Consider the following 22,998-nt stretch of genomic DNA (forward strand, 5'->3'; position numbering starts at 1 on the left):
TAACTTTTTTCCTCCTTTCTTTCTTGGTGAAAGGATTGTATCATGGTGGGTCTGCATACATGTGGGGATCTTGCTGCAAATACTCTTCGGATATTTACATCTAAGTCTGAAATCAAGGGAGTTTGCAGTGTTGGCTGTTGCTATCACCTCTTATCTGAAAAGGATGAAAATCAGTGCCCAGGTCAGTTATTTGCCTTTGTCCAAATCAAAGATGCTAATTCCAGAAGATTGGTGTTTTAGTTTCAATTAATAGCTAGATTTTACTCTTATTCACTTTTATTTTTAAATTATATTTGAGATAAAATTTATTTTGCCAACACTTTCAATGTATCTTTAAAATTTGATGCCTTGCTAAAAATATGTTCTTTCAGTTCTTTGGTCATTAGAACATTTTGAATTAATGCTACAAACTGTTGTAATCTTAAAATATTTAAATTCAAGGATTTTTTTTTAGTTGTTTTGAGGGGTTCTTGTTGGTGGAGGTTGCCCCCATCACCAATCTTTATACAAGATTTTTCTAAGATAATGTCATCACTAATGCAAAGTTCCAAGTTATATCTTCCTACATGAAGTTTTTTTTTCCCCCCGAGGGAAATATTGGCATTTTACAAAATAATTAAAAATAATTTGCAGCCTGTTGTTTTAATAAATTTTAAAGATAGATTAAACTATTTTTAACTATTAAAAATAAGTATAAAATTGATGGAAAATTATCTTATTAATATTTGGCCTTATCTAACAAAGTTTTGCACTTATTGACTAGGCATAAAGTATTTATTACCAGCTCAAGAAATCAGAGTTTAAATAAGGTTGTTAGGAAGAATGGTCATAAATTTGTGGTTTTAAAACTTGATGTAGAAGTGCCTCTATTTTTTTTTATGAAGTCATTCCATCTTTACCTTCTTTTCACAAAACAAGCTATATAGATCATACTTAAGTAAAAGGAAGAAGTATTTCTTTTGCATCTTTTACATGCTAGGCCCTTGCTGTGCTAAGTGCTTTACAGATAACATCTCACTTGATCACATTTGTTCTTCACAACAGCTCTATGAGGTAGGCATCATTATTACCACCGTGGCAAATATTGAGCTAGACAGAAGTGAAGTAACTAACTCAGAATCACACAGCTAGTGTATATATCTGAGGCCAAATTTGAACTCAGATTCATGTCCAGTTCTCTATCAACTAAGTCATTATTGCATTAATAAATAAAGTAAGAATTTATTGTAACATTTATAATAATAAATCAATCTCAAAAATACAATTAAAACAGTATAATGTGAAGTGATATTTGTATATTGATAACATTTACAATTTTTATAACCCTAACAAGAATAATAACCACAATTATCAAGTATAAAGATAATGGTTAGACTTAATTTTTAGCATGAAGTTTCTTAAAATAGATGACATTCTTACAATCCTTTTTCACTCATCAATTGGTATTGATGTGTTATTCTTTAACAGCTTCAACAGGAACAAAGCATAACCACTAATAGTAATATTTAGTGAAATGATAAAAATAATATAATAAAATCACTTTGATAACCTGAGAACTCTTTGTTTATCCCTAACCAAAAATCTAATAAAATAAACATTTGTTACAGCCTACTATTATAAAACAAGTCACTAACTATTCTTTTTCAGATGGAGTAGGACCTAATGGGTCATATTTGTTCATCAAAAATGGGTTACTGGGGGCAGCTAGGTGGCGTAGTGGATAAAGCACTGGCCCTGGAGTCAGGAGTACCTAGGTTCAAATCCAGTCTCAGACACTTAATAATTACCTGGCTGTGTGTTCTTGGGCAAGCCACTTAACCCTGTTTTCCTTGCAAAAACCTAAAAAAAAAAAAAAAAAAAAAAGAAAATGGGTTATTTAACTATTCCTATTTATAAATAAAAGAAAAAACTTAATGCCTCTTTAACTTTCTTTTTATTTTTCAGGGAAGATATTTTGTCTTTCAGTCAGAAAACACATCAAAATGTTATGTTGAATATTTATTATTCATATTTCTAAATTTTTCATAGCACCTCTTTATCTTTCAGGAGCATAAGTGTGACTTTCAGAACTTGGTTTTGATTTGTTTAGAGTTCACAGTTTTTCAAAAATATCTACTAAATATGCTGTTTAGTTTTTGTTATAAAATCATTTTTTCTTCATTTTATGTTTCATGCCACTTTGAAAAATGGCAGTTTCTTCTTTGAACTCAGAGTCCTTTGAAGTCCTTGGACATGAAGGTTCAAAGTGTTTGCAATAATAGAAAAGTGTTATATATTTCCCGACCTTGTATCATTATACCCTTTTGCAAAGAACTTTCTTTTTAGTTGTCTGTCTGGTCTTGTAGAAAGTGATCACAGCTTGATTACTTGTATATGGCTCCTCATAATTCTCTACACAAGTGACATAGACATTAAATTTGTCCAAATTACCAGGACCACATTTTTGACTAATGTTTGAGTTTTGTTCTAACAGCCATTGTGTTTTATCAGAATAGAAGCCAATACCATTTTCCCATTGTGGTTTTCATTTTAAAATCCATAAATATATTGAAAATATCTCTTGATGGAACTTGGACATAAAAGGTTTGCAATGTAAAATATCTTCTCTAAAATCAGTCTCAATGACATATTAACCTATAAAATCAAATGAATATCTTAAATCTCTTGTCTCATCTATTTACAATATAAACAGGTCTTCATGCACTTCTCCTTTTTCTACTCATTCTCTGTAACTTCAACCAATATCCAACACTGGAAGGGGTTTTTAGACTTTTCCCATATTGCCAAAAGAGTGCAAGAAACAAAAAAAAAAGTTATGAATTCCTTATTTGGTTCGATCCTTCATTTTAAAGGTAAGAAAATTGAAGCTGAAGGGGGAGAAGGTGAAATGATATTTATCAAGACCACTGAACTTGTTCATGATAGGATTTGTATTATGATTTAAGCTCCTTGGGGTCAGGAACTATTTTTGCCTTTGTCTGTATCCCCCAAAACTTAATACAATGCCCAGTTTTAGTAGGTGTTTTTTTGATTAACTTATTTGAAAACAGATTTCTTCCTGTCTGCTAGCTTTGTATTCTTTCCATGGATGATAATTTGTATTTAAGGCAAACAACCTCATACAAAACAACTTAGAGCAAACTCTAAGAGAATTAGGGAGAAAGGACAACTGGCTATTCTCACCTAATGATGACAGTACATAGGATGGTAGATTTAGAACTGGAAAATGCTCTTAATTAGAACTGGCAAAAAAAAAAGAGGGCGGCATTTAAAGATACTGAGTTTACCAACACTCGAGGTCTTCAGGTGTAGGTTGGCTTAGCACTGATTAGTATATTTTAGAGGGGATTTTCATGCTTTAGATCCTAACCGTTGGATTAGAGAAACTTATGTGTTCCCTTTTCCTTCTAAGATTCTGTAATCACCACGTTGTGCCACATTCAGCTTTCCCTTCTGATTCATACCCACCTGCCTCTAGTCACTCTTAACTTTGTTTGCTCAGCTGTTTTAAAGTTTGAAATAGGCAATGAAATCCTTTGGGATGTAAATATGAGTTATTAATAGTCTACCACAGTATAGTTGAATTTTTCTTGGTATGCATACTGTTACATTTTATGAAGATATTTGCTATGTAAACAATATGTGTTGTTTCACATGAACGTGTTTACACAATAGACTGTGGTAGACCATGGAGGTGGTCTGTCATGAAAATGTAAATTTCCAAAAATACCTCAAAGCTCACTGAGCCATTATGGAATACTGAATTTATAACACGTGTTTTAAAAACTCCTTTTAAATATTTATACTTTAAAAGGTCTTGAAGTAGCTCCTAGAAACAGAGATTAGAAATGATTCCATTTGTGAGCTTTTTAGACATGTCATATTTTTCCAGGTTTGACTTAATGTTATCATATTTAGCCTTGATGGTGTTGATTATAATGTAATATTTTGAGTTCCTGCACCTGAAAATTAGAGAGAAATCTTTCAGATTTGAAACTAAGCTAAAGATGGGCCATAATGTCTAGTAAGTCCATGTATTATATGAAGATCATCAGGTCATGTGGATAGGTGACTTAGAATCAATCAGATTATTCCAAGTAGACATGAATAATGGTCAAAATGAGTGTAAATGTACCATCTTAGTAAAAAGGAAAATTTAAGATTTTTATACAAAGAAAGTGTACTTGTAGGCATCTCAGCTCAACATTTCCTAAACAGAATTCATTATCTCCCCTCTTTAAAACTTCTCTATGACTGTGAAGGAAAGACTCCTCCATCTTCCCAGTCATTCAGGCTTACAATCTTGTTATCAGCCTTTGCTTCTTCTTTTCATTCACCTCACATAGCCAGTCCATTTACTAGTCACCTTCACATCAGTTTTCATGACTTTCTCCACATGCTGTACCATTCTAGTTCAGGTCCTCATCACCTCTGGCCCTAGACTCTTTCAGTATCCTTCAATCCATTCTTCACTTATAACTTGAACCCTTCCTACCTTTTCTGTCTACTTAGACTTTATTCTCCTCCACATAATCTTTTATCCATCAGTACTAGTCTCCTTGACGTTCCTCCATGTGTTTGTCCTGGCAATCCCATATATGTAGGATGCTCTTCCCCTTTCACTCCACCTCTTAGTTTCACACTATATTTAAGACCCAGCTCAAATCTGACTTGCTGGAGAAAGCCTTTCCTGGTTGTCCCATTTGTTAAGTGTCTTCCCTTCTGATATCTCCTTACCTCTACTTTGTATATCTCTTTTATATATTTAGTCTTTTGTGTTACTTTACCCATTCACCATTAGAAGATGAGATGAATGCCCTAAAGGGAGTTGCCAAGTTTTTGCCTTTTCTTGTATCACCTGTGCTTAATAGAGTTCCTCAAACATAGTTCCTGATTAACCTAAATAATAGCTTGACTTTTTGTCACATGTAAAGATCTGAATTAAAGGAGAATGTAATGATGTCATTTTCTCAGCCGTTGTGGCCACCAGAAATTAGAGCAGGGTTATTCTTAAATCATCTGGATTATGTAATTTAGCTTATTCAGGGAGAGAGTGTGGACATCATGTGGTTGCTGCAGAAATTGAATGCCTCAGCAGTTTATAACTGGAGACATCAGAAGCTTACTACTTTTCATAAACAAAGACAGTAAATTATTTTACTACAAATTCAGACCTCAAAACAGACTTGAGAATTCAGCAAAATTGACTAGATCAGGATCTTTATCATAGAACGTTGCCACAGTCATCCAGACATTAACACTAGACCTTAAAACTAAGAGCAGCATATTCAGTAGAGGTCACCCTCCCAGATACTCCTGTCTCCAGGGTGTCTGGTGTGAGGAACTTAGAGAAGGCCATTTAGGTTGGCTTGCAGAGAATGGGACAGAAAAAGTAATGTATAATGAGGTTGGAACCAAGTTGTCAAACTCTGAAAGTTCATCAAAATAGGTTATTGTTTGTTTGTTCCACTGGAATTGATTGATCAGAGGAATAGTATTATCAACTTTGTGCTTAAGGGACCCGGCTTTGGTAGAATTTCCAGAGACTGAAAGAAACCTGAGATGGGGAAATCAGCCAAGAGGCTGTCTTTCAGTCCTGGATTGATGTGGTGGCGTAGCAGAGGGCCTGGAGGTAGCAGTGGTGAACTTCAGCAGCTGATTACTCTTGAGAATATTTGAAAGGAGGGAAAGTGTTGTCCTCAGAAGGATAAACAGAAAGATGGTGCTGAAATGTTGAAAGATTTGGTCCCTGTGTCACCAGCTTTTCCAAGGGAAAATGGTGCCCAAAGCACTTAATAAAAATATATCGAAACTTAACTTGGAAAGTTATATCTTTTGTTTTCAGACTTTCATAAACTAAATGACTTGAACTGGTTTCCATTAGGACCTGATTACCCTCAGATTTATGGAATCCATAAGATGGTGAGATTCCAGATCTAAGGAATTGAGAAAACATATTAGAGTCTCAAACCTGGAACCAAAATAACCTTCTAGCTTTTTCTTTCTTGTGTTCAGTTATTCGGTCATATCCCTCTATCTTTCACTCTATCTGGGAGTCTGCCTAGCTTTATTATATTGGCACATCAAAGATGACAAGAAGATTATAACTAATTTGAGATAATCTATTATAATTTATATACCAAACACACACACACACAAACACACACACACACACACACACACACACACACACACACACAGATTATGACTCGTAATCCAGTGAATTGAATTAAATTTACTTCACACCTTTAAGCGCCTTCTTTTCTACTATTGGACACAAATGATGGAATTTATATGAATTTTTAAAAAAAAAACCCTCATGCTTATCCTTACTTTTAATATGTTAAATCCAAGAACTTCAACAGTATTAATTCTTCTTCAATATTGTTTAAACTTGCTTGCTTTTCTCAGAGAACTTGCTAAAGACTTCCATACAATTTTTGTTTACCAATATATAAAGAAAATAGGACAGAAACCACTTTTAAATCCTCATAAAATAAAATTCACACAGTACAATAACCATGATGATTATGGTTTCATAGCAAATTAAGGAATTTTTAACTGATGAAACATCATCAAAATAAATAAACAAACAAGAAATTTACCTGAACAGCTAAGAGGGGACATCCAGTGCAAAAAATAGTAAGTCTACAATACTTCTTAAAAATCATTGTTTTCACATTTTTTTTTCCAGAACCTTCAAACAAGGAATAGACTATTCAGTTAGAACTTTGCCTCAGGAGTTACTCTATTATAACACTCAGTTTAGGAGTCCTTAGTTGTCTCCAAAACTTAATTTATTTGTAGCACCCTTTTGAAAACAAAGTATGCCTTCTTTAGAATCCTTTTCATTTCCTTTCATTATATTTACAAGCTTTTAAAAGTTCGAAGTTAATAAGTTCATTGAGCGTTTTTACTTATCTGACTTAAGAGTCCCATGGCTCCCATTTCCCAATAAGAAATCTGCAGGATACACAGTTTCTAAACTGGGAATTCATTACTTGAATCCAGGTTGAGATTGTCCTCATGAAGGCACTGCTGATAGTGTTTTTAAAATTCTTTAATGAGTAAATGAGGTGTTGCAGCCAAAGAATTCATTATTGAGACAGGCCTGTTCTATGTTGTGATGATGTATACAATATTTTGGGACCATCCAGAAAGCCTTTCAGAGATAGTAGAAGCAATCAATAAATGTTTACTAAGCAGCTACTATATATATATCAAAGTGCTAGAGATGCAGAGATGCCCTCAAAAAGCTTGCATTCTAATGAGGGAATGGGGCAGGGAGTTATGATGGAAAAGTCCAGACAAGTCTGAAAGAGTGCCAGTGGGAAATGAAGAGCTAGCTGGCCTGGTTCCTCTCTCTATCAGAAGTTGTACTTGAGAACTGAGAATCATCTCCACAATACAATAAGACATCTGACTGGATCTTTGATATCCAACAATAACAATAATAATTTAATAATAACAATTTTTTCTAAACCCTCCCATCTTCTCAACTGCCCTATCTATATTGTAGAAGCCCCCACTATCATCTTCCCAGACACCCATATACAATCTAAGGAGCTTTCCGAACTCCTCATGCTCTCTTTCCCTTCTAGGTACATATCTAACCTGTTGCCAAGTCTTATAATTTCTGCCCTCCGCACCTCTCTCATAGGTGTCCCCATCTCTCCTCTCACATAGCCACTGTTCTGCTGTAGGCCCACATCACCTAATCTATTGTAATTGTCTGTTGGTCTCCTGGCTTCTGATCTTTCCACATTCTAGTCCATGCTCCATTCAGCTATCAAAAGAGAGCTTCCTAAAGTGCAGAGGTAACCATATTGCTCATGTACTCAGTAAAACAATAGTAGCTTTCTCTTACCTAGCTGTGGGTATCCCCCAGAGTTCTTTCATGGGCTCTCTTCTCACTCAGCACGGCATCATTTAATGATCTTATCAGCTCCCATGAATTTATTTATTATCTCTGTATTCATGAGCCCCAAAGGTATCTATCCACCCATAACATGTATGTTGACCCCCAGTTTCACATCACTAACTGCCAACTTAAATGACATCTCTTTTTGAAAATATATGTTTTATTATAGAGCTTGTATCAGATTGCTTTCTGTCAGGAGGAGGAGGGAGGAAAAGAAGGAAGTGAGAAAAATTGTAATACTCAAAATCTTGCAAAAAATAGTGGTTAAAAACTACTGTTGCATGTAGTTGGAAAAACAAGTAAATAAAATATATGTTTTATTCAATTACTGTCCAATTACATATAAAAATGAGCATTTATTTATCATTTTTGAATTATAGATTCTGTCCCTTCTGTTCTCCCCATCTTTGAAAAAGCAAGCAGTTTTTTTATCAGTTATGCATGTGAAGTCATGCTAAACATTTCCATATTAATTTTGTTGCAAAAGAAAACACACAAAAAAGAAAAACAAAGTTAAAAAATACACTTTAATCTGCATTCAGAGATCATCGTTCTTACCAGTATTTTTCATTCTGGGTCTTTTAAAATTTTCTAAAATCTTTGTCTTGATCAGAATGGCTAAGTCATTCACAGTTGCTCATTATACATTATTCTATTACTCTATACAGTATTCTCTTGGTTCGATCCACTTCAGTTTGTATGAGTTCATATATGTCTTCCCAGGTTTTTGAAACCATCCTGCTTGTCATTTCATATAGCATAAATGTCTTCTATCACAATCATATACCACAGTTTGTTCAGTCATTCTCCAATTGATGGGTCTTTGATTTCCAATACTTTGGAAATTAGGAAAAAAAGCTTCTATTTGCACAAGTAGGTCCTTTCCCCTTTTCTTTGATCTTTTTGGGATATGACCTAGTAAAATCTGTTGCTGGATATACGCAGGGTTTTATTGCTCTTTATGTGTAATTCTCCAGAATGTGTGTATTCTCCAGAATGGTTGGACCAGTTCATAACTCTACCAACAGGATGTTGGTCTCAGTTTTTCCACATCTCCTTCAGCATTTGTCATTTTCTTTTTCTGTCATGTTAACTAATCTGATATGAGGTGGTAAATGAGTTCTTTTAATTTGTATTTCTTTAATCCATAGTGATATAGAGCATTTTTCATATCACTTTTAATATCTTTGATTTCTTTTGAAAACTTCCTGTCCCTAAGTGGGTCATGACTCTTGTTTTTTATAAATTTGATTCACTTCCCTACATAATTGAGAAATGAGACCTTTACCAGAGAAACTTGCTGTAAATTTTTACCTGTTTGCTTTTTTTCCTTCTAATGTTGGCTGTAACAGTTTTGTTTGTACAAAACTTTTTTTAATTTCATGTAATCAAAATTATCTATTTTGCTTCTTGTTATATTCTCTCTCTATAGTTTAGTCATAAGTTCTTCTTTCCATAGATCTGATAGGTAAATTTTTCCATGCTACTCTAATTTACTTCTGATACCACCCTTTGTGTCTATATCCTTTATCTGTTTTGGCTTGATCTCATAATACAGTGTGGAATGTTGGTCTGAGCCTATTTTTTTGTAAACAGTTTTTTTTTTTTTATTTTTGCCAGAAATTTTTTCAAAAGGGAGATTTCTTGCCTCAAAATCTTAGATCTTTGGTTTATCATAGAATAGATTATTAAGTCATTTATCTGTATGGTGTGCCTAATCTATTCCACTGCTCCACCATGCTGTGTCTTAGTTTGTGCCAGATTGTTTTGATGATTAGTTCTTTGTAACATTTAAAAACCACTAGTTCACCTTCCCTTACATTTTTTTATTGATTTCCTTGAAATTCTAGACATTTATTCTTCCAGAGGAATTTTTAAATTATTATTATTATTTAGTAAAGTAGTTCTTTAGTAGTTTGATTAAAATGGAACTGAATAAATGAATTAAATTAGGCAAAAATGTAATTCTTTTATATTGGTTCAGCCTATCCATAAGCAATTAATACTTTTCTAATTGTTTCAATCTCTCTTTATTTGTGTAAAAAGTGTTCAGTAGTTTTGCTCATATAATCCAGAATTTATCTTGACAGCTAGACTTCTTGAGTATTTTATATTGTCTGTAATTACTTCAAATGGAATTTTTGTTTCTCTTACTGCTGGGTTTTGTTAGTATACAAAAATATTGATGATTTATGTGGATTTATTATGTGGATTTATTTTATAGCCTACTACTTTGAAAAAAAATTATTAATTACTACAAGTAGTGTTTAAGATGATTCTCTAGGGTTGTCTAAGTTTACTCTCATCACAAAACCTGATAGTTTTCTTCCCTCATTTCCTATTTTTATTCTTTTTATTTCTTGTATTATTGCCATAAGGTAGTATTTCTAACACCACATTGAATAGTGGTGGTTATAATGTGCATCCTTGCTTCATCCCTGATTTTAGTTTTAGGAAAATACTACTTATCAGAGAAAGGAATACTTTTTAGGGGGAAGATAAAGAATACAGTTTTAGACTTATTGATTGTGCAGTGTCCAGCTTGCATTACCTAGCAGATACTGGAAAATAAATGCCTGAAACTTTGGGAACAATTGAACTACAAATGTAGATCTGGGAGCCAAATATATAAAAGAGCAAGACTGTGAAGGAAGAAGAATTCAAAGGATAGATCTTTATGTAAAAATACATTAAAAATTAAGAAACTTAAATGATATCTAAAGATCTTTCTATTTAGAAAATTCTATGATTCAGTGAAATTCTAATTTTAATTTGTTTTAAAACATCTCTATAAAATACAAACCAGGACCTTTCCAATTAAACTTAGCTCACTAACAATAAGGAATTATATGTAGAGCATTTTATAACGTATTTAACATAATAGAGAGGTATCTTTTCAAATAATTCTACATATACAAGCACTAAAAATATAATGTTCCAATAAAATGTAATGTTAAGGAACTTTCTAAAAACTTAACCCCATTTTTTGAATTAGGAAATTTCTCACTATCTTTTATTTTATTACTGTATGACTAGAACTTGGGTTCTTCTAACTTTAAAGTATCGACTAATTATAAAGTGGATACTGAACTAATCCAGTCTTGGCAGAACAGTGTTTCTTTTCTTTAGAATGTGAACAGTATGTTTCTTTAAAAGAGGAAAGGTTCCTGAATTACTTTTTATGACCTGTGCCCTTGTCTGCTCTGGCTATTACAGATTGTGAAAAAACAAGTTTTTGAGATAGAGAAAGAAATTCCCTTCTCCCTTCCCTCCCCCATTATACTGCTATTCATTATTCTTGATTTTAAATTGTGTTGACCACTAAACAATGAATTCTGGAAAATATGTTCCTAAGATAAATAAGAATTAAGAGAGAGCAAAATTAAATGCATCTTATAGTGAAGCTTGAGTAATGTAGGACAAAGCAAGAGAGAAACATTGCAGAACGCCATTGGGAAAGCCCTAGTGACCATTTTATGTTGAGAAAGACACATGTGAGGATATAGATTTTCATAATGAAAATCACATTTTTATTGAAAGTAAAAGAAACCCCATTTGTTAGTACTATTACTAATAAAAATAACTTTCACTATTATACCAAGTTACTATAATAAAAAATATCTAGAATCATATCATAGCAATTCTTTAATTAGCCTTAAAAAGGATCTTGGAAGAAATAACATGGAAAGAATTGCAAGGCTAGCAGTGACAATGTCCATCTAACATTCTTTACTAAAAGTAAATAAGTTTTTCTCAGAGGATTTCTTTACATTTCGTATAACCTCATTAAATTTGGACTACACTAAAAAATCAACTAGTGGCTGCCCACATAACCAAGGCCAACTTTTTTTCTAACCTTAGTGAAACTAATAAAATTTCTTTCTCACTATAAGTAAAGAAAGAAATTAAATAAAAACCTGCTTCTACATTTAAGTAAGTTGTTTGGGAGCTGCCATTAAAACAGTTTAGAAAAAGATTAGCATTCATTGGTTACATATTTAGTGATAGTATAGATATTTAAAGTTGGGTGTTATGTGTAAACTCATTACATAGGATGCTTTTCATATTCTGGGAATGATATACATAAAATAACCTTTGTCAATTAAACACTATCCACTTTCTATGTTTATGGTTGCTTTTGGTAATATAGAATACAGAGGCTGTTTTGGTTTTGTTGATTTTCAGTGGGTATTGTAATTAGGTCAAGAATGGTAACTAGATGGTGTAATGGATAAAATTCTGGGTATGGTATTGAGGAAGACTCATCTTCATGAGGTGAAATCTGGCCTCAAACATTGACCAGTTGCATGACTGTGGGCAAGTCACGTAATCTATTTGCCTCAGTTTACTCATCTGTAAAATGAACTGGAGAAGAATATGGCAAATCACTCCAATATCTTTGTCTAGGGTGGTGGGTAAAAGATGAAATGACTAAGGAAAAAATAAAGATTCGATCTTCTCAGCATATCATTTTATGAAGCAATGCATGCCAGCTGCCTAATAAATGGGGACCAGACCTCCTCAGTGTAGGCTTGAATTCCAGAAACAGAAGGAGGTAGACTTTTATACATTAAAAATAATCAAATAAGGCCAATTAATAAAGAGGAAACAATATTATCATTAGGTAATCTTGATTTCTAATTGGAGGAGAGATTAAGGACTTTGAAAGTTAGAAGAGGGAGAGCAAACAGGTACTCCCATTTCCTGAATTCAGAAACAAAAGTGTCCCTTTTTCTGTAAACAGTCAAGGGGACATGAAAACAATAACTGTTTGACCAGTATAGGATCAATTTTCAGGTAAAACAGAGGGGTCACTTGAGATATACAACTGTACAAAAACAACTTGCTTCAGTCTTTGGGTCTGACTGAATCTCTAAACAGCATAGCTGAGGGCTTTAAGCTTCAGAGAAAGGGGGTCCAGCCACACTAGACTGGCTTCAAACACTACAGAAAAGTTTTCTCCCAATTCCCACAATTGAATGGAGTTTTCTCATGATACAAAAATTGAAATCATAATTAAACGGAAAAGGAACTACACTAGCTCCAGAATTGAGTTACAAGATAGAGTCAGTAAGATTCATTCATTTCCTTCAGTTTCCCCATTTTTCCCTTTTGATTCATCTGGGAGTGAACTGCCCACTTCACCTACACATCATTTATCTGTAAGCCAAATCAAAAAGATTTTTCATAAATTCACAGTCAGAATTACATTAAGTAAGTTATAGATCAAATTACATTCAAGACAGATTGATAGTAAACTAATTTTAGGAAGGGAGATTTACATGTCACCAAGGTAACCAAGAAAATTTGGCTACCAGAAAGCAAGAAGCCAAGGGAATACAATAATGATATCAATATTAAGCCAACATCAAGTCTCTTTGCATACTAGTAGCTTACACCCTATGTCCTTTTAATCAGCGCATTCTAAATCCCAGTTGACTCAGGTGATTGTCTGGTCCCTGGAAATCTTCTTTCGGACATTCTGAAATAGGCTTCATTCTCAGGACAGTCATGAATGGCTCTTTTCTGCTTACTGGTTCCAAATCACTTGTAAAGGTTCTGAGATAAATCTGATAAGATCTATCAGTAACAAAACTTAATGCAATTTAGTACAGCCTCTTAAATTTGGATCTCCCAACCTGAAACTTCAGAAAAATGCAATCTTTATATGCATAAATATCTTTTGTTATTTCTTTTCTTACCTAAATCCTGTACCTGATATAAGAATAGTTTAAAAATAAATTCACTTAGTTCTAACCTATAAAATGAATTCTTCTGTCTTTTAGAGTTATCAAATTTTTAGAGTGAGAAAATTATTTTACTTTCTCTATAATTATTAATACAATTTTATGTGTAGAATCCTTGAATAAAAGCAAGGATTTTTTTTAATAAAAGCAAGAAATTTCATGCTAGATACATTTAGAAACCAATCATATATTCATGTTTTTAGCTTTTAGAGAAAATAGTCTAATCTTGTTGCTTTCTCAAAATTTACTGTGCCATTTAATTAGAAAACTTTTATATTATATTTTTATTTTATTACTTTGTACAATTCCTCCTTTTGGAACATATTATCCCTATATTAAAACTTGACCTAATGATAGATTAAAATTGTAAGATTTTTCAAACTTGCATCTTACTATAGTAATTCAGACATGTTCAAGAATCAGTCTATTAATTAATAGATTTAATATTGTGCTTATAGAACTTCGGCAGCTCACCTGCCCTGATTATATTAATTTACTATGAAGGAAAAGGAGGGACATAGTTATAACAATGTCAAGACTTCATCCCTCAAGAGCATAGACTGACCAGACATAATATCATATCTGGAAAAATTCCACTCAGCTCTGTTTGATTGCAGACATGAGTCAATCTGACATCCTATCATGTAGTCACGGGGCATAAAAAGTAAGGATCAGGATTAGTAAAGTGCCAAAGTTTTCTGTCTATAAAGGAAATAACACAAAGGGGAAATTGAGTCAAGAACATCTTACCATATGACATGCCAAAGTCATCCCTAAAACTTTTCCAGAGTATATTCTTCATTTTTAGCAGTTCATGAATCACAGCACATTGACATTTTTCTTTCTATAGACTTCATGATGATTCAACCATCCCTGCAATCAAAACTCAAAACAATAGTAAATTATACTCCCAAGAATTTTTACCTCAAACAGCAAAATTTTACCAACCACAACTTAGGACTTGAATATCTCCATTTCTGTTTCCCTAACAGTTAACATTTCATTTAGCCTTTATTTATAAATTAAAACTAGCCAAGTTCTGGGGTTTTAGACATACAGCAACTATGTAATAGTCAAGTCATATTAAATGTATTAAAGTCAAATCTTTTTTCCTACTTAAAGATTTTATTTTGAGTTTTCCAATTTTTCCCCTGATCTTGCCTCCCTCCCCCAACACCTCCCCCCCCCCCACAGAAGGCAATTTGACAGTCTTTACATTGTTTCCATGATATACATTGATCCAAATTGAATATGATGAGAGAGAGAAATCATATCCTTAAGGAAGAAACATAACATATAAGAGATAGCAAGATCAGACAATAAGATATCAGTTTGTTTTTTTCTAAATTAAAGGTAATAGTCCTTGGTCTTTGTTCAAACTCCACAACTCTTTCTCTGGATAGAGATAGTATTCTCCATTGCAGACAGCCCAAAATTGTCCCTAATCGTTGCATTGATGGAATGAGCGAGTCCATCAAGGTTGATCATCACCCCCATGGTGCTGTTAGGGTGTACAGTGTTTTTCTCATTCTGCTCATCTCACTCAGCATCAGTTCATGCAAATCCCTCCAGGCTTCCCTGAATTCCCATCCCTCCTGGTTTCTAATAGAACAATAGTGTTCCATGACATACATATACCATTTGCTAAGTCATTCCCCAATTGAAGGACTTTACTTGATTTCCAATTCTTTGCCACCACAAACAGGGCTGCTCTGAATATTTTTGTACAAGTGATGTTTTTACCCTTTTTCATCATTTCTTCAGGGTATAGACCCAGTAGTGGTATTGCTGGATTATGCACATTTTTTTTTTGCCCTTTGGGCATAGTTCCAAATTGCTCTCCAGAAAGGAGTTCACAGCTCCACTAACAATGTAATAGTGTCCCAGATTTCTCACAATCCTTCCAACAGTGATCATTATACTTTCTGGTCATCTTAGACAGTCTGAGAGGTATGAGGTGGTACCTCAGAGAAGCTATTAAAGTCAAATCTTTAAACTGCCTATATATTTTTTATAACTTTAAAGTAATAGTCAAAATCTTTCAAATGAAAACATACTATTATAGTAAAATTATTTTATTATTATTATAAAATGAAATATACCTATTAAATAGTTTCAAATATTTTACTTCATTTTTAAAAGTTCAATTCATAATCTTACATTTAGAAAAAAAGTTGTTCTAGCAGCATTTCTGATATAATGGTTTTTCAAATTTCACTATATTAAAAAAATTTAAAATGCAGTAACATATATACAGTATTACATATCTTAAACACGAAACATACCTTATTACTAGTCAGATGACAACAATTGAGCCTAACTCATTTCCAAATTGTCCTACATAAAAATCATAGTTAATAGTTTATGCTAATCACATCTAAAAATCCACTTTAGAGTTATCAAGTATGGAGTGATTACATTTAAGAAATAATAATAGTCAGCATTTATTCAGTGCTTATAATATGTCACTGACTATGTTGGCATCTCACCATCGTTATATCATTTTCATACTCACAACCTCACTAGTTGTGGGTATCATTAATATTTTTCCAGAAATTGAGACAGAGATAACATAGCTAATAAATTTCTGTAACCAGAATGTTTCCCTGCATTTGTCCAGCATGTTTTCCAACACCTTTTTTCCAAAACTTGATCTGTTATGAGAGAGGTTAACTGGGTTAGAAGATTAAAGTCTCTGAAGTAGAGGAGTCATGCGGGGTCTCTGACCTGGAGTGGGAAGGACTTAGAGGGTCTCTGGTTTAAATAATTTTTTTCTCTTTTTATAGTCTAAGAAGGGTTTTAACAGGAGGTAGTTCTAAGGTGCAAATGATATACCTTGTTATTTTTTTTTCCTTCACTTTGGGATTACTTTCAAATTAGCTTTCTTCCTTTCTCACAATAAAACAATAGGGCTATCACTCTTCAAAGGGAAAAGAATCTCAGTGCTATTTACCTCTGAAAATTTTACAGAATCGAATTCTTAATTTTCTTTAAAATAAATTCTGCAGAATGGTACCCCAAACTCATGAAGATATTTCAGAAAGCTGTGAGTTCCTGGAATTAACCCAAAATCACAAGATTTCTCCCCTGCAATCTTAAAATGATTAATCTTCAAACTCTTTAATCTACAAATGCCTCAAATCTACTACTGCTTCTAGCAGTTTTACAAACTTTGGTCTTTTCTGGCTTTATTTCTGAGATTCCAGTGTGATCAAAATCTAAAATGACAGGGAAAAAAAAAAGGATATGAGAGATTTTGTTTTTTTCTTGTTTTCTCACAACCTAATCTTTGACTGAAAGTCTAAAGCGGGAGTTAGTCCTACTTGCTGGGACAACTGCTACAATTATGAAACTTAACTAATCTTGCCTAGCATTCTAAACTTTTTGCAGCCTTTTAGCTTTTTCAGTTGTTCTGACTCATTGCATGTTTTCTTTAAAAATCTTCTATTTTGCAAGACCAAAAACAGAGACAAAATGATAAGATAGTCATAGAATATAAAGAAGGAAACCCTGTTTAGGAAGAAATGGATAGAAAGCATCACTTAAAGCTGCCCAGCAAGACCAAAAGTTTATATGATCAGAATAAAATTTTTCAATAATTATTCTTAATTTCTTTCATTTGCAGTGATGAGCCTAATTCCCTGCAACAAATTATCAACTGAATCTAATATAGATTTTTGTCATATATCACATAATTCAATGACTTGTTGTTTAGTCATTCCCATAATGATCAGGATTATTTCCTGGTCCCACATATCAAAAATTTATACAAGGGGAACTCACAGGTATCTTACTACTGCTGGAACCCATCTTTTATTGCAACTTTTGAAAACTAAAACAACTCTAAAGCACCCCAAGTCCCTGGAGCAAATCAAATCTAATCTTAAATTCTCCAGTCTCTGGGACAAACCTAAAATTTCTCTGGGGGAAAGACTATTCTAAGTTCCCCTCTCTCAGAGGGGCCCCCTCTCCTGGAGAAATCCGAATCCAAACCTAAACTTTCCCAGTCCCTGGGATAAATCTAAAACTCAATCCAAACATTAAAAAAAATTCCAGTCCTTGGAGTGGACCCCAAAACAACCAAACCCAAAACTTACCCAATTGCTGGAGAAACTGGCAAGCCTTGAAGTAAAAAATAAGGAAAATATACCCTAAATCTTACCCAAGCTTGGAAGTAAAAGGGATCAAGAGTAGGAGTTCCCACCTCTGAAAATAATCTTCTGTGAAAAAGTCCCTAGGAGGAAAAATTAACCAGAGATCTGTAGGGAGTTTTTCTGGATGACTGTTGACCAGAGTCCAAGTCCTGACTCAGCCTATGCCAAAAATTGTGGGAGGTGAAAGATGAAATGGCTGAGGAAAACTGAGGTTTGATCTTCTGAGCAGATCAATTTATTAAGCAATACATGCCAATTGACTAACAAATTGGGACCAGACCTCCTCAACTTAGGTCCAGACCCCAGTTACTGGAAAGACCTTTATACATTCAAAAGAATTACTCAAATAAGACAAATTTATTAAAAGAAACATTGCAACATAAATAATCGGATTTCTAATTGAAGTTAGGAGGGAAGGAGCAAACAGGTACTACAATTTCCTGAATACAGAAACCAAACTCTCCCATTTTCCCCAAGTGTCTATAAACCATCAAATGCATCTGGAAACAATAAGTTATTGATCAGTATAGGGCTATTTTTAATTAAGATATATATATAGGTTGTTTGAGATGTACAATTGTGAGAAAGCTCCTTGTGGTCAGTCTTCGGATTTGATTGAGTTCCTGATCAGCATAACCTAGGTTTCCTAGTTAAGAGTTTCTGAGCATCGGAGAGAGTTGTCCAGTTTCCGGATCATGCAGAGATAGGTTCAAAAAAGCAATTCCCACACTTGAATAAAGTTTTCTCACAAGACAAAAATTGTAGTAAACCCATAATTGAATAGAAATGGAACTGAGGTATCTCCAGAATTGAGTCACAAGATGGAGTTAGTGTGGTTCACTCAGTTCTCACAATTAACCACTTGCTATTCTAATCCTTTTAGTTCCCTCACTTTTCCTTTCAAGAAAACCCCAAATGGGATCACAAAGAGTCAAACACAACTGAGAACAGCTAAACAACAATGAGATAGAGAACACATAATCTGATATTATCTAAAATATAAGAGAAATGAAAACTAATTTTCTCGATTGCTTCCATGTGTAAGCATATTGAAAATAAATTGCTATAATTTCACTTTATGTAGTATGGGACCTTTAAATGAAAATTTAAAGAAGTTACAGTGAAAATTTCTGTGCCTTCAAATGTAGCACATTATTAGTAATGTCATTGTCAGTTAAACTGGAAATTATTTTGTGTTAACTGGGTTTCACTGATTGAGAAGTTGCTATATACATTGCAGGCCATTTCAAATCTTGTCGTCTAACCTTTGACTCTGAGCTCTGGACCCCCACTTTTCAACTACTACAAATCATATTAATCTAGATATCTCACCAGCACACCAAAGTCACAGTGTAAAACAAAAACTTGCTATCTTTCCTCCTAAAACTTTCTTCTTATTTTTACTGTTTTTGTCAATGGTGCCACACATTGTTTCCATCTTGCTCTGTTACTATTGATCAATCCCTCCCTATCATCTCTCTTACTCAATCAGTTCTCCAGTCTTATTAAGTCTAATTCTATCCCTTCTTCTTTCTCTCTTCATATAGACACTAGATAATAAATATTCAATCAGAGACCATAAGTCCAACTAAGAGATGAGAGGCACGGAAAGGTTAAGTGACTTGGCTAGAGTCATTCAGCTAATAAATTTCTAAAGTGGCGATTAAACCTAGATCTTCCTGACTCCAAATCCCTTGCTCTTTCCACTACACTATGCTGCTTGCTTCATGACTATATGGCATTAACCTCTTTATGGATCTTTAGATCTTTAGTCCTCTGTTCCCTTCTGTCATACAATCCATAATTAATACCATAGCCAGATTTATCTTATATATGCAGTAGATATGCTTATATATCCATTCTGTTCCAAAATCTTCAGTTTTCTCCTTTATTGCTTACCAAGGTCAATCAAATGTTCATTACCTGGCATTCTGGGCATCTACATTCTGAAACTACCCTGCCATTCTAACCTTACCCTTTAACCCCTTTCTATACACTCCCACCAAATGGGACAACTTACTCTTCCTAATTTCACTCTTTGTCTTCTTGTATGCCATTTCCTCTATATGGTATAACCTTGCTCTGACTTTTCATCTCTTGAATTTAATTAAATCACTGGTTGAAATTCATATTTATAAATAGTTTCTCTAGAAGTTGACCCATCTCTCTCCTCCCATTCATGGACAATTAATTATAAACTTACTTTTGTTCCTCCGAACTGAGTTCAAAGGATATTAATCATCTCCTTATTCATATCAAAAACTAGCCCTCTGATTTCACTCATATAAAGAACTTTGAGATGGTTGAAAGTTGGTATCTTCTACCCTTTCTATTAATTATAATCTTAGAGAGTTGCTTACAATACCAAGAAGTTAAGTCATTTGCCCAGGGTCTCAGTTCCTAGGGACCCATTTTTTCCTGACTCCAAAATAAGCTCATTATCCATTATACTACACTGTGTTTATTGATTTCTTAATTATCAACTAACTCTTTTTTTTCTGTCCTCATTCTCTTTGATTTCTCTAGAGGCCTTGATACTCTGTACCACCATTTTTTCCTCAATATCCCTCCCTTGGCTGCCATCACAGTGCTCTCTAGCATCTCTTCTTGCATCTTTGACCATTTCTTTTTGGTCTTTTGTGGGATCTTCATTTGCCTTCTATCCTTAGCTGTAGGATCTTTTCTTCCTTACTCTAAGCTTTGTTGTTTACTGGCCTTATCCATAAGGACTCTGAAATCTTTCTCCTGAGCTCTAGCCCCACATTTCCAGTTTCCAGATGGGCATCTCTACTGAATGTCTTCTGATATTTCACTCAAGTTGGATAAAACAGCATTGCCCATCTTTTCTTATTCTCAACCCAGATCTGATCCTTTCTTAACTTCTCTATTTCCATTAGTTGATCACATTTTCCTAGTTTCTTTTGATAAATTTGAGTGTATTTTTTACCCTATTTTTCCTCTGATCATTTGCCAAATGCTATGGTTTTGTTTTATGTCTTACACATGATCCCTCTTCATTCCAACTGTTGGGTATCTTAGTTCAGTCCCTTGCCACTTCCTATCAAAAATTTCAGTAGATTCCTAGCTGGACTTCTCCAATTCACTCCCTCCTTACTGACTCAAGTAATAGTAATGCACTGCTATTCATTTCTATTCAAAAGACAGTTATTACAAGAACACTATGTGCCATTCATAATACTAGCCTCTGGAAATGCAAAGAAAAAAGGAAAAAATCTCTACTGTGGAAGACAACATGTAAGCATCTGAGATAATTAAAAGAGGGAGAAAATATTGATACTTGGAGCCTCTAGGAAGGCTTCTGTAAGAGATGGCACATGAGATGAGTTAGAAGTAAAGCTGGGGATTCTAAAAAAATAGCAGAATTTGGTAAATCATATTGAGTAAAATTTTATTATTGAGCATCACTACTATCCTGGCTTGTGTCTTCATGGTTTACCTTCCTTTTTCCTGTTGTTTTTAAGTAAATCAGCATTTATACTGTGTGTGATATGTGTGTGTATACATATGTAAACCATGCTATTGATAAGAAGAGAGAAACAACCAAAAGGAATCACCTGGTCTATTGTTAAGCAATTCTTTTATTGAAACATTAGCTGCTTGACCCTGATCAAGTCATCTACTTCACCTTCTTCATCTGGAAGTGATGGAGATGATAATAATGAACACCTAGCTCACTGAAGGACAACTAGATAGCACAGTGGAGAGAACCCTGGACCTAATGATCTGAGAAGATCTGAGCTTAAATCCAGCCTCAGACATGTACTAGCTGTGTGACTCTGAGCAAGTCACTTTGCCCTGTTTGTCTCAATGTCCTCCTCTGTAAAATGAACTAGAGAAAGAAATAGCAAACCACTCCGATATCTTTGCCAAGAAAATCCCAAATGGGTCACAAAAAGTCAGACAGAATTGAAATAAATGAACATTAACTACAAAGCTCACAGAATTGTTTTGAGTGGCAAATGAAGTAGCATGCAGTGCTTTGCAAGCCTGAAAATACTATATTATCATCATCATTATTATTATTATTGGAAGCCATATAAACTTATTGAATATGCAAGTCAAACATATGAAGCAAGAATTGTGTGGCAACCCAGGAAATTTTAATTATGTTAATATTAGCAGCCTTTTAGAGAATAATGATTATAAAAGGCCACCCAGAAAATAGAGATGAATTTTTAAGATTACCATTATAGCACAATCAATCTAGTTTTTCTCTGTAGGAAAATAGTTTATGCATCCATTCTTTTAAAAGACTTTGATTTAAATGAGATTACACCCAGAGTTACAAATGCTCCTCAGGCCATTCTTAAGGTAATAAGCCACATGCACTCGCAAAACTGTCTTGTTTATGGAAAGTGTCTGATGAAGCACTGGCCTGATTGTATAGGCAGTATTGTATAATTAAAACCAGATCACCTATATTATGAAAATAATGAATGACATCTGGAATTGTAGCAATATTTGGAAATACATGAATCAATTAGTGTACTTCCACTTTGGTTAAAAATAAATCTATTCATTTGAATGTAGAGAATGTACTTTTGGAGTAGCGGGAAAAGGTAGGATAAAACAGATGTGGCCCTAAAGACTCATTTTAACAGCTCTATCAGAACTTTTACATCTAAAAGAAGAGTGTTGCCTTCAAAATAGTCTTTGTGAAGTGATATTCCTTTGATGATGTCACTGCATTAAAAATGTAGGGACTCTTTTTTGATTTGCATTCCAAGCATTCTTTTTTATACTGTCCTCAAAAGGAGTTACATTTTCATCCATTGAGAGCAGACTCGACTTTTCAAAGCAACCAGAGGTTATTCAGGAACAGATTCAATAAATAAAGTGGCTAAATAAGCAGGATGATGCTATTTTAATACTGAAACAAACACTTATAGTACATGAGAAGTACTCTTAAAAAAATTATACAAACACAAATATATGTAAACAAACATACATACACATATGTCTGCACCAAATACTATATACATCCATGTGTATGTGTGTATATATATATATATATAAAAAAAAATATATATATATATATATATATATATATATATATAGAGAGAGAGAGAGAGAGAGAGAGAGAGAGAGAGAGAGAGAGAAACACAAGCATAATTTTCTTTGGGCCCCATACTCACACTGTTAGGTAAGAAATATA

The 22,998-nt window shown here is 33.6% G+C and overlaps 1 protein-coding gene across 2 annotated transcripts in view; it reads left to right on the forward strand.

Moving 5' to 3' along the window:
- Positions 1–22,998, forward strand: part of METTL25 (methyltransferase like 25) — a 178,068-nt gene that overhangs the window by 61,259 nt on the left and 93,811 nt on the right. For both annotated transcript variants that reach the window (XM_074226524.1, XM_074226523.1), the window contains exon 5: positions 34–181. In XM_074226524.1, the coding sequence (XP_074082625.1) occupies positions 34–181 (148 nt within the window). The remainder of the gene's footprint in view (positions 1–33; positions 182–22,998) is intronic.

Source organism: Macrotis lagotis, chromosome 2, assembly GCF_037893015.1.
Source record: "Macrotis lagotis isolate mMagLag1 chromosome 2, bilby.v1.9.chrom.fasta, whole genome shotgun sequence".
Classification (NCBI taxonomy): Eukaryota; Metazoa; Chordata; class Mammalia; order Peramelemorphia; family Peramelidae; genus Macrotis; species Macrotis lagotis.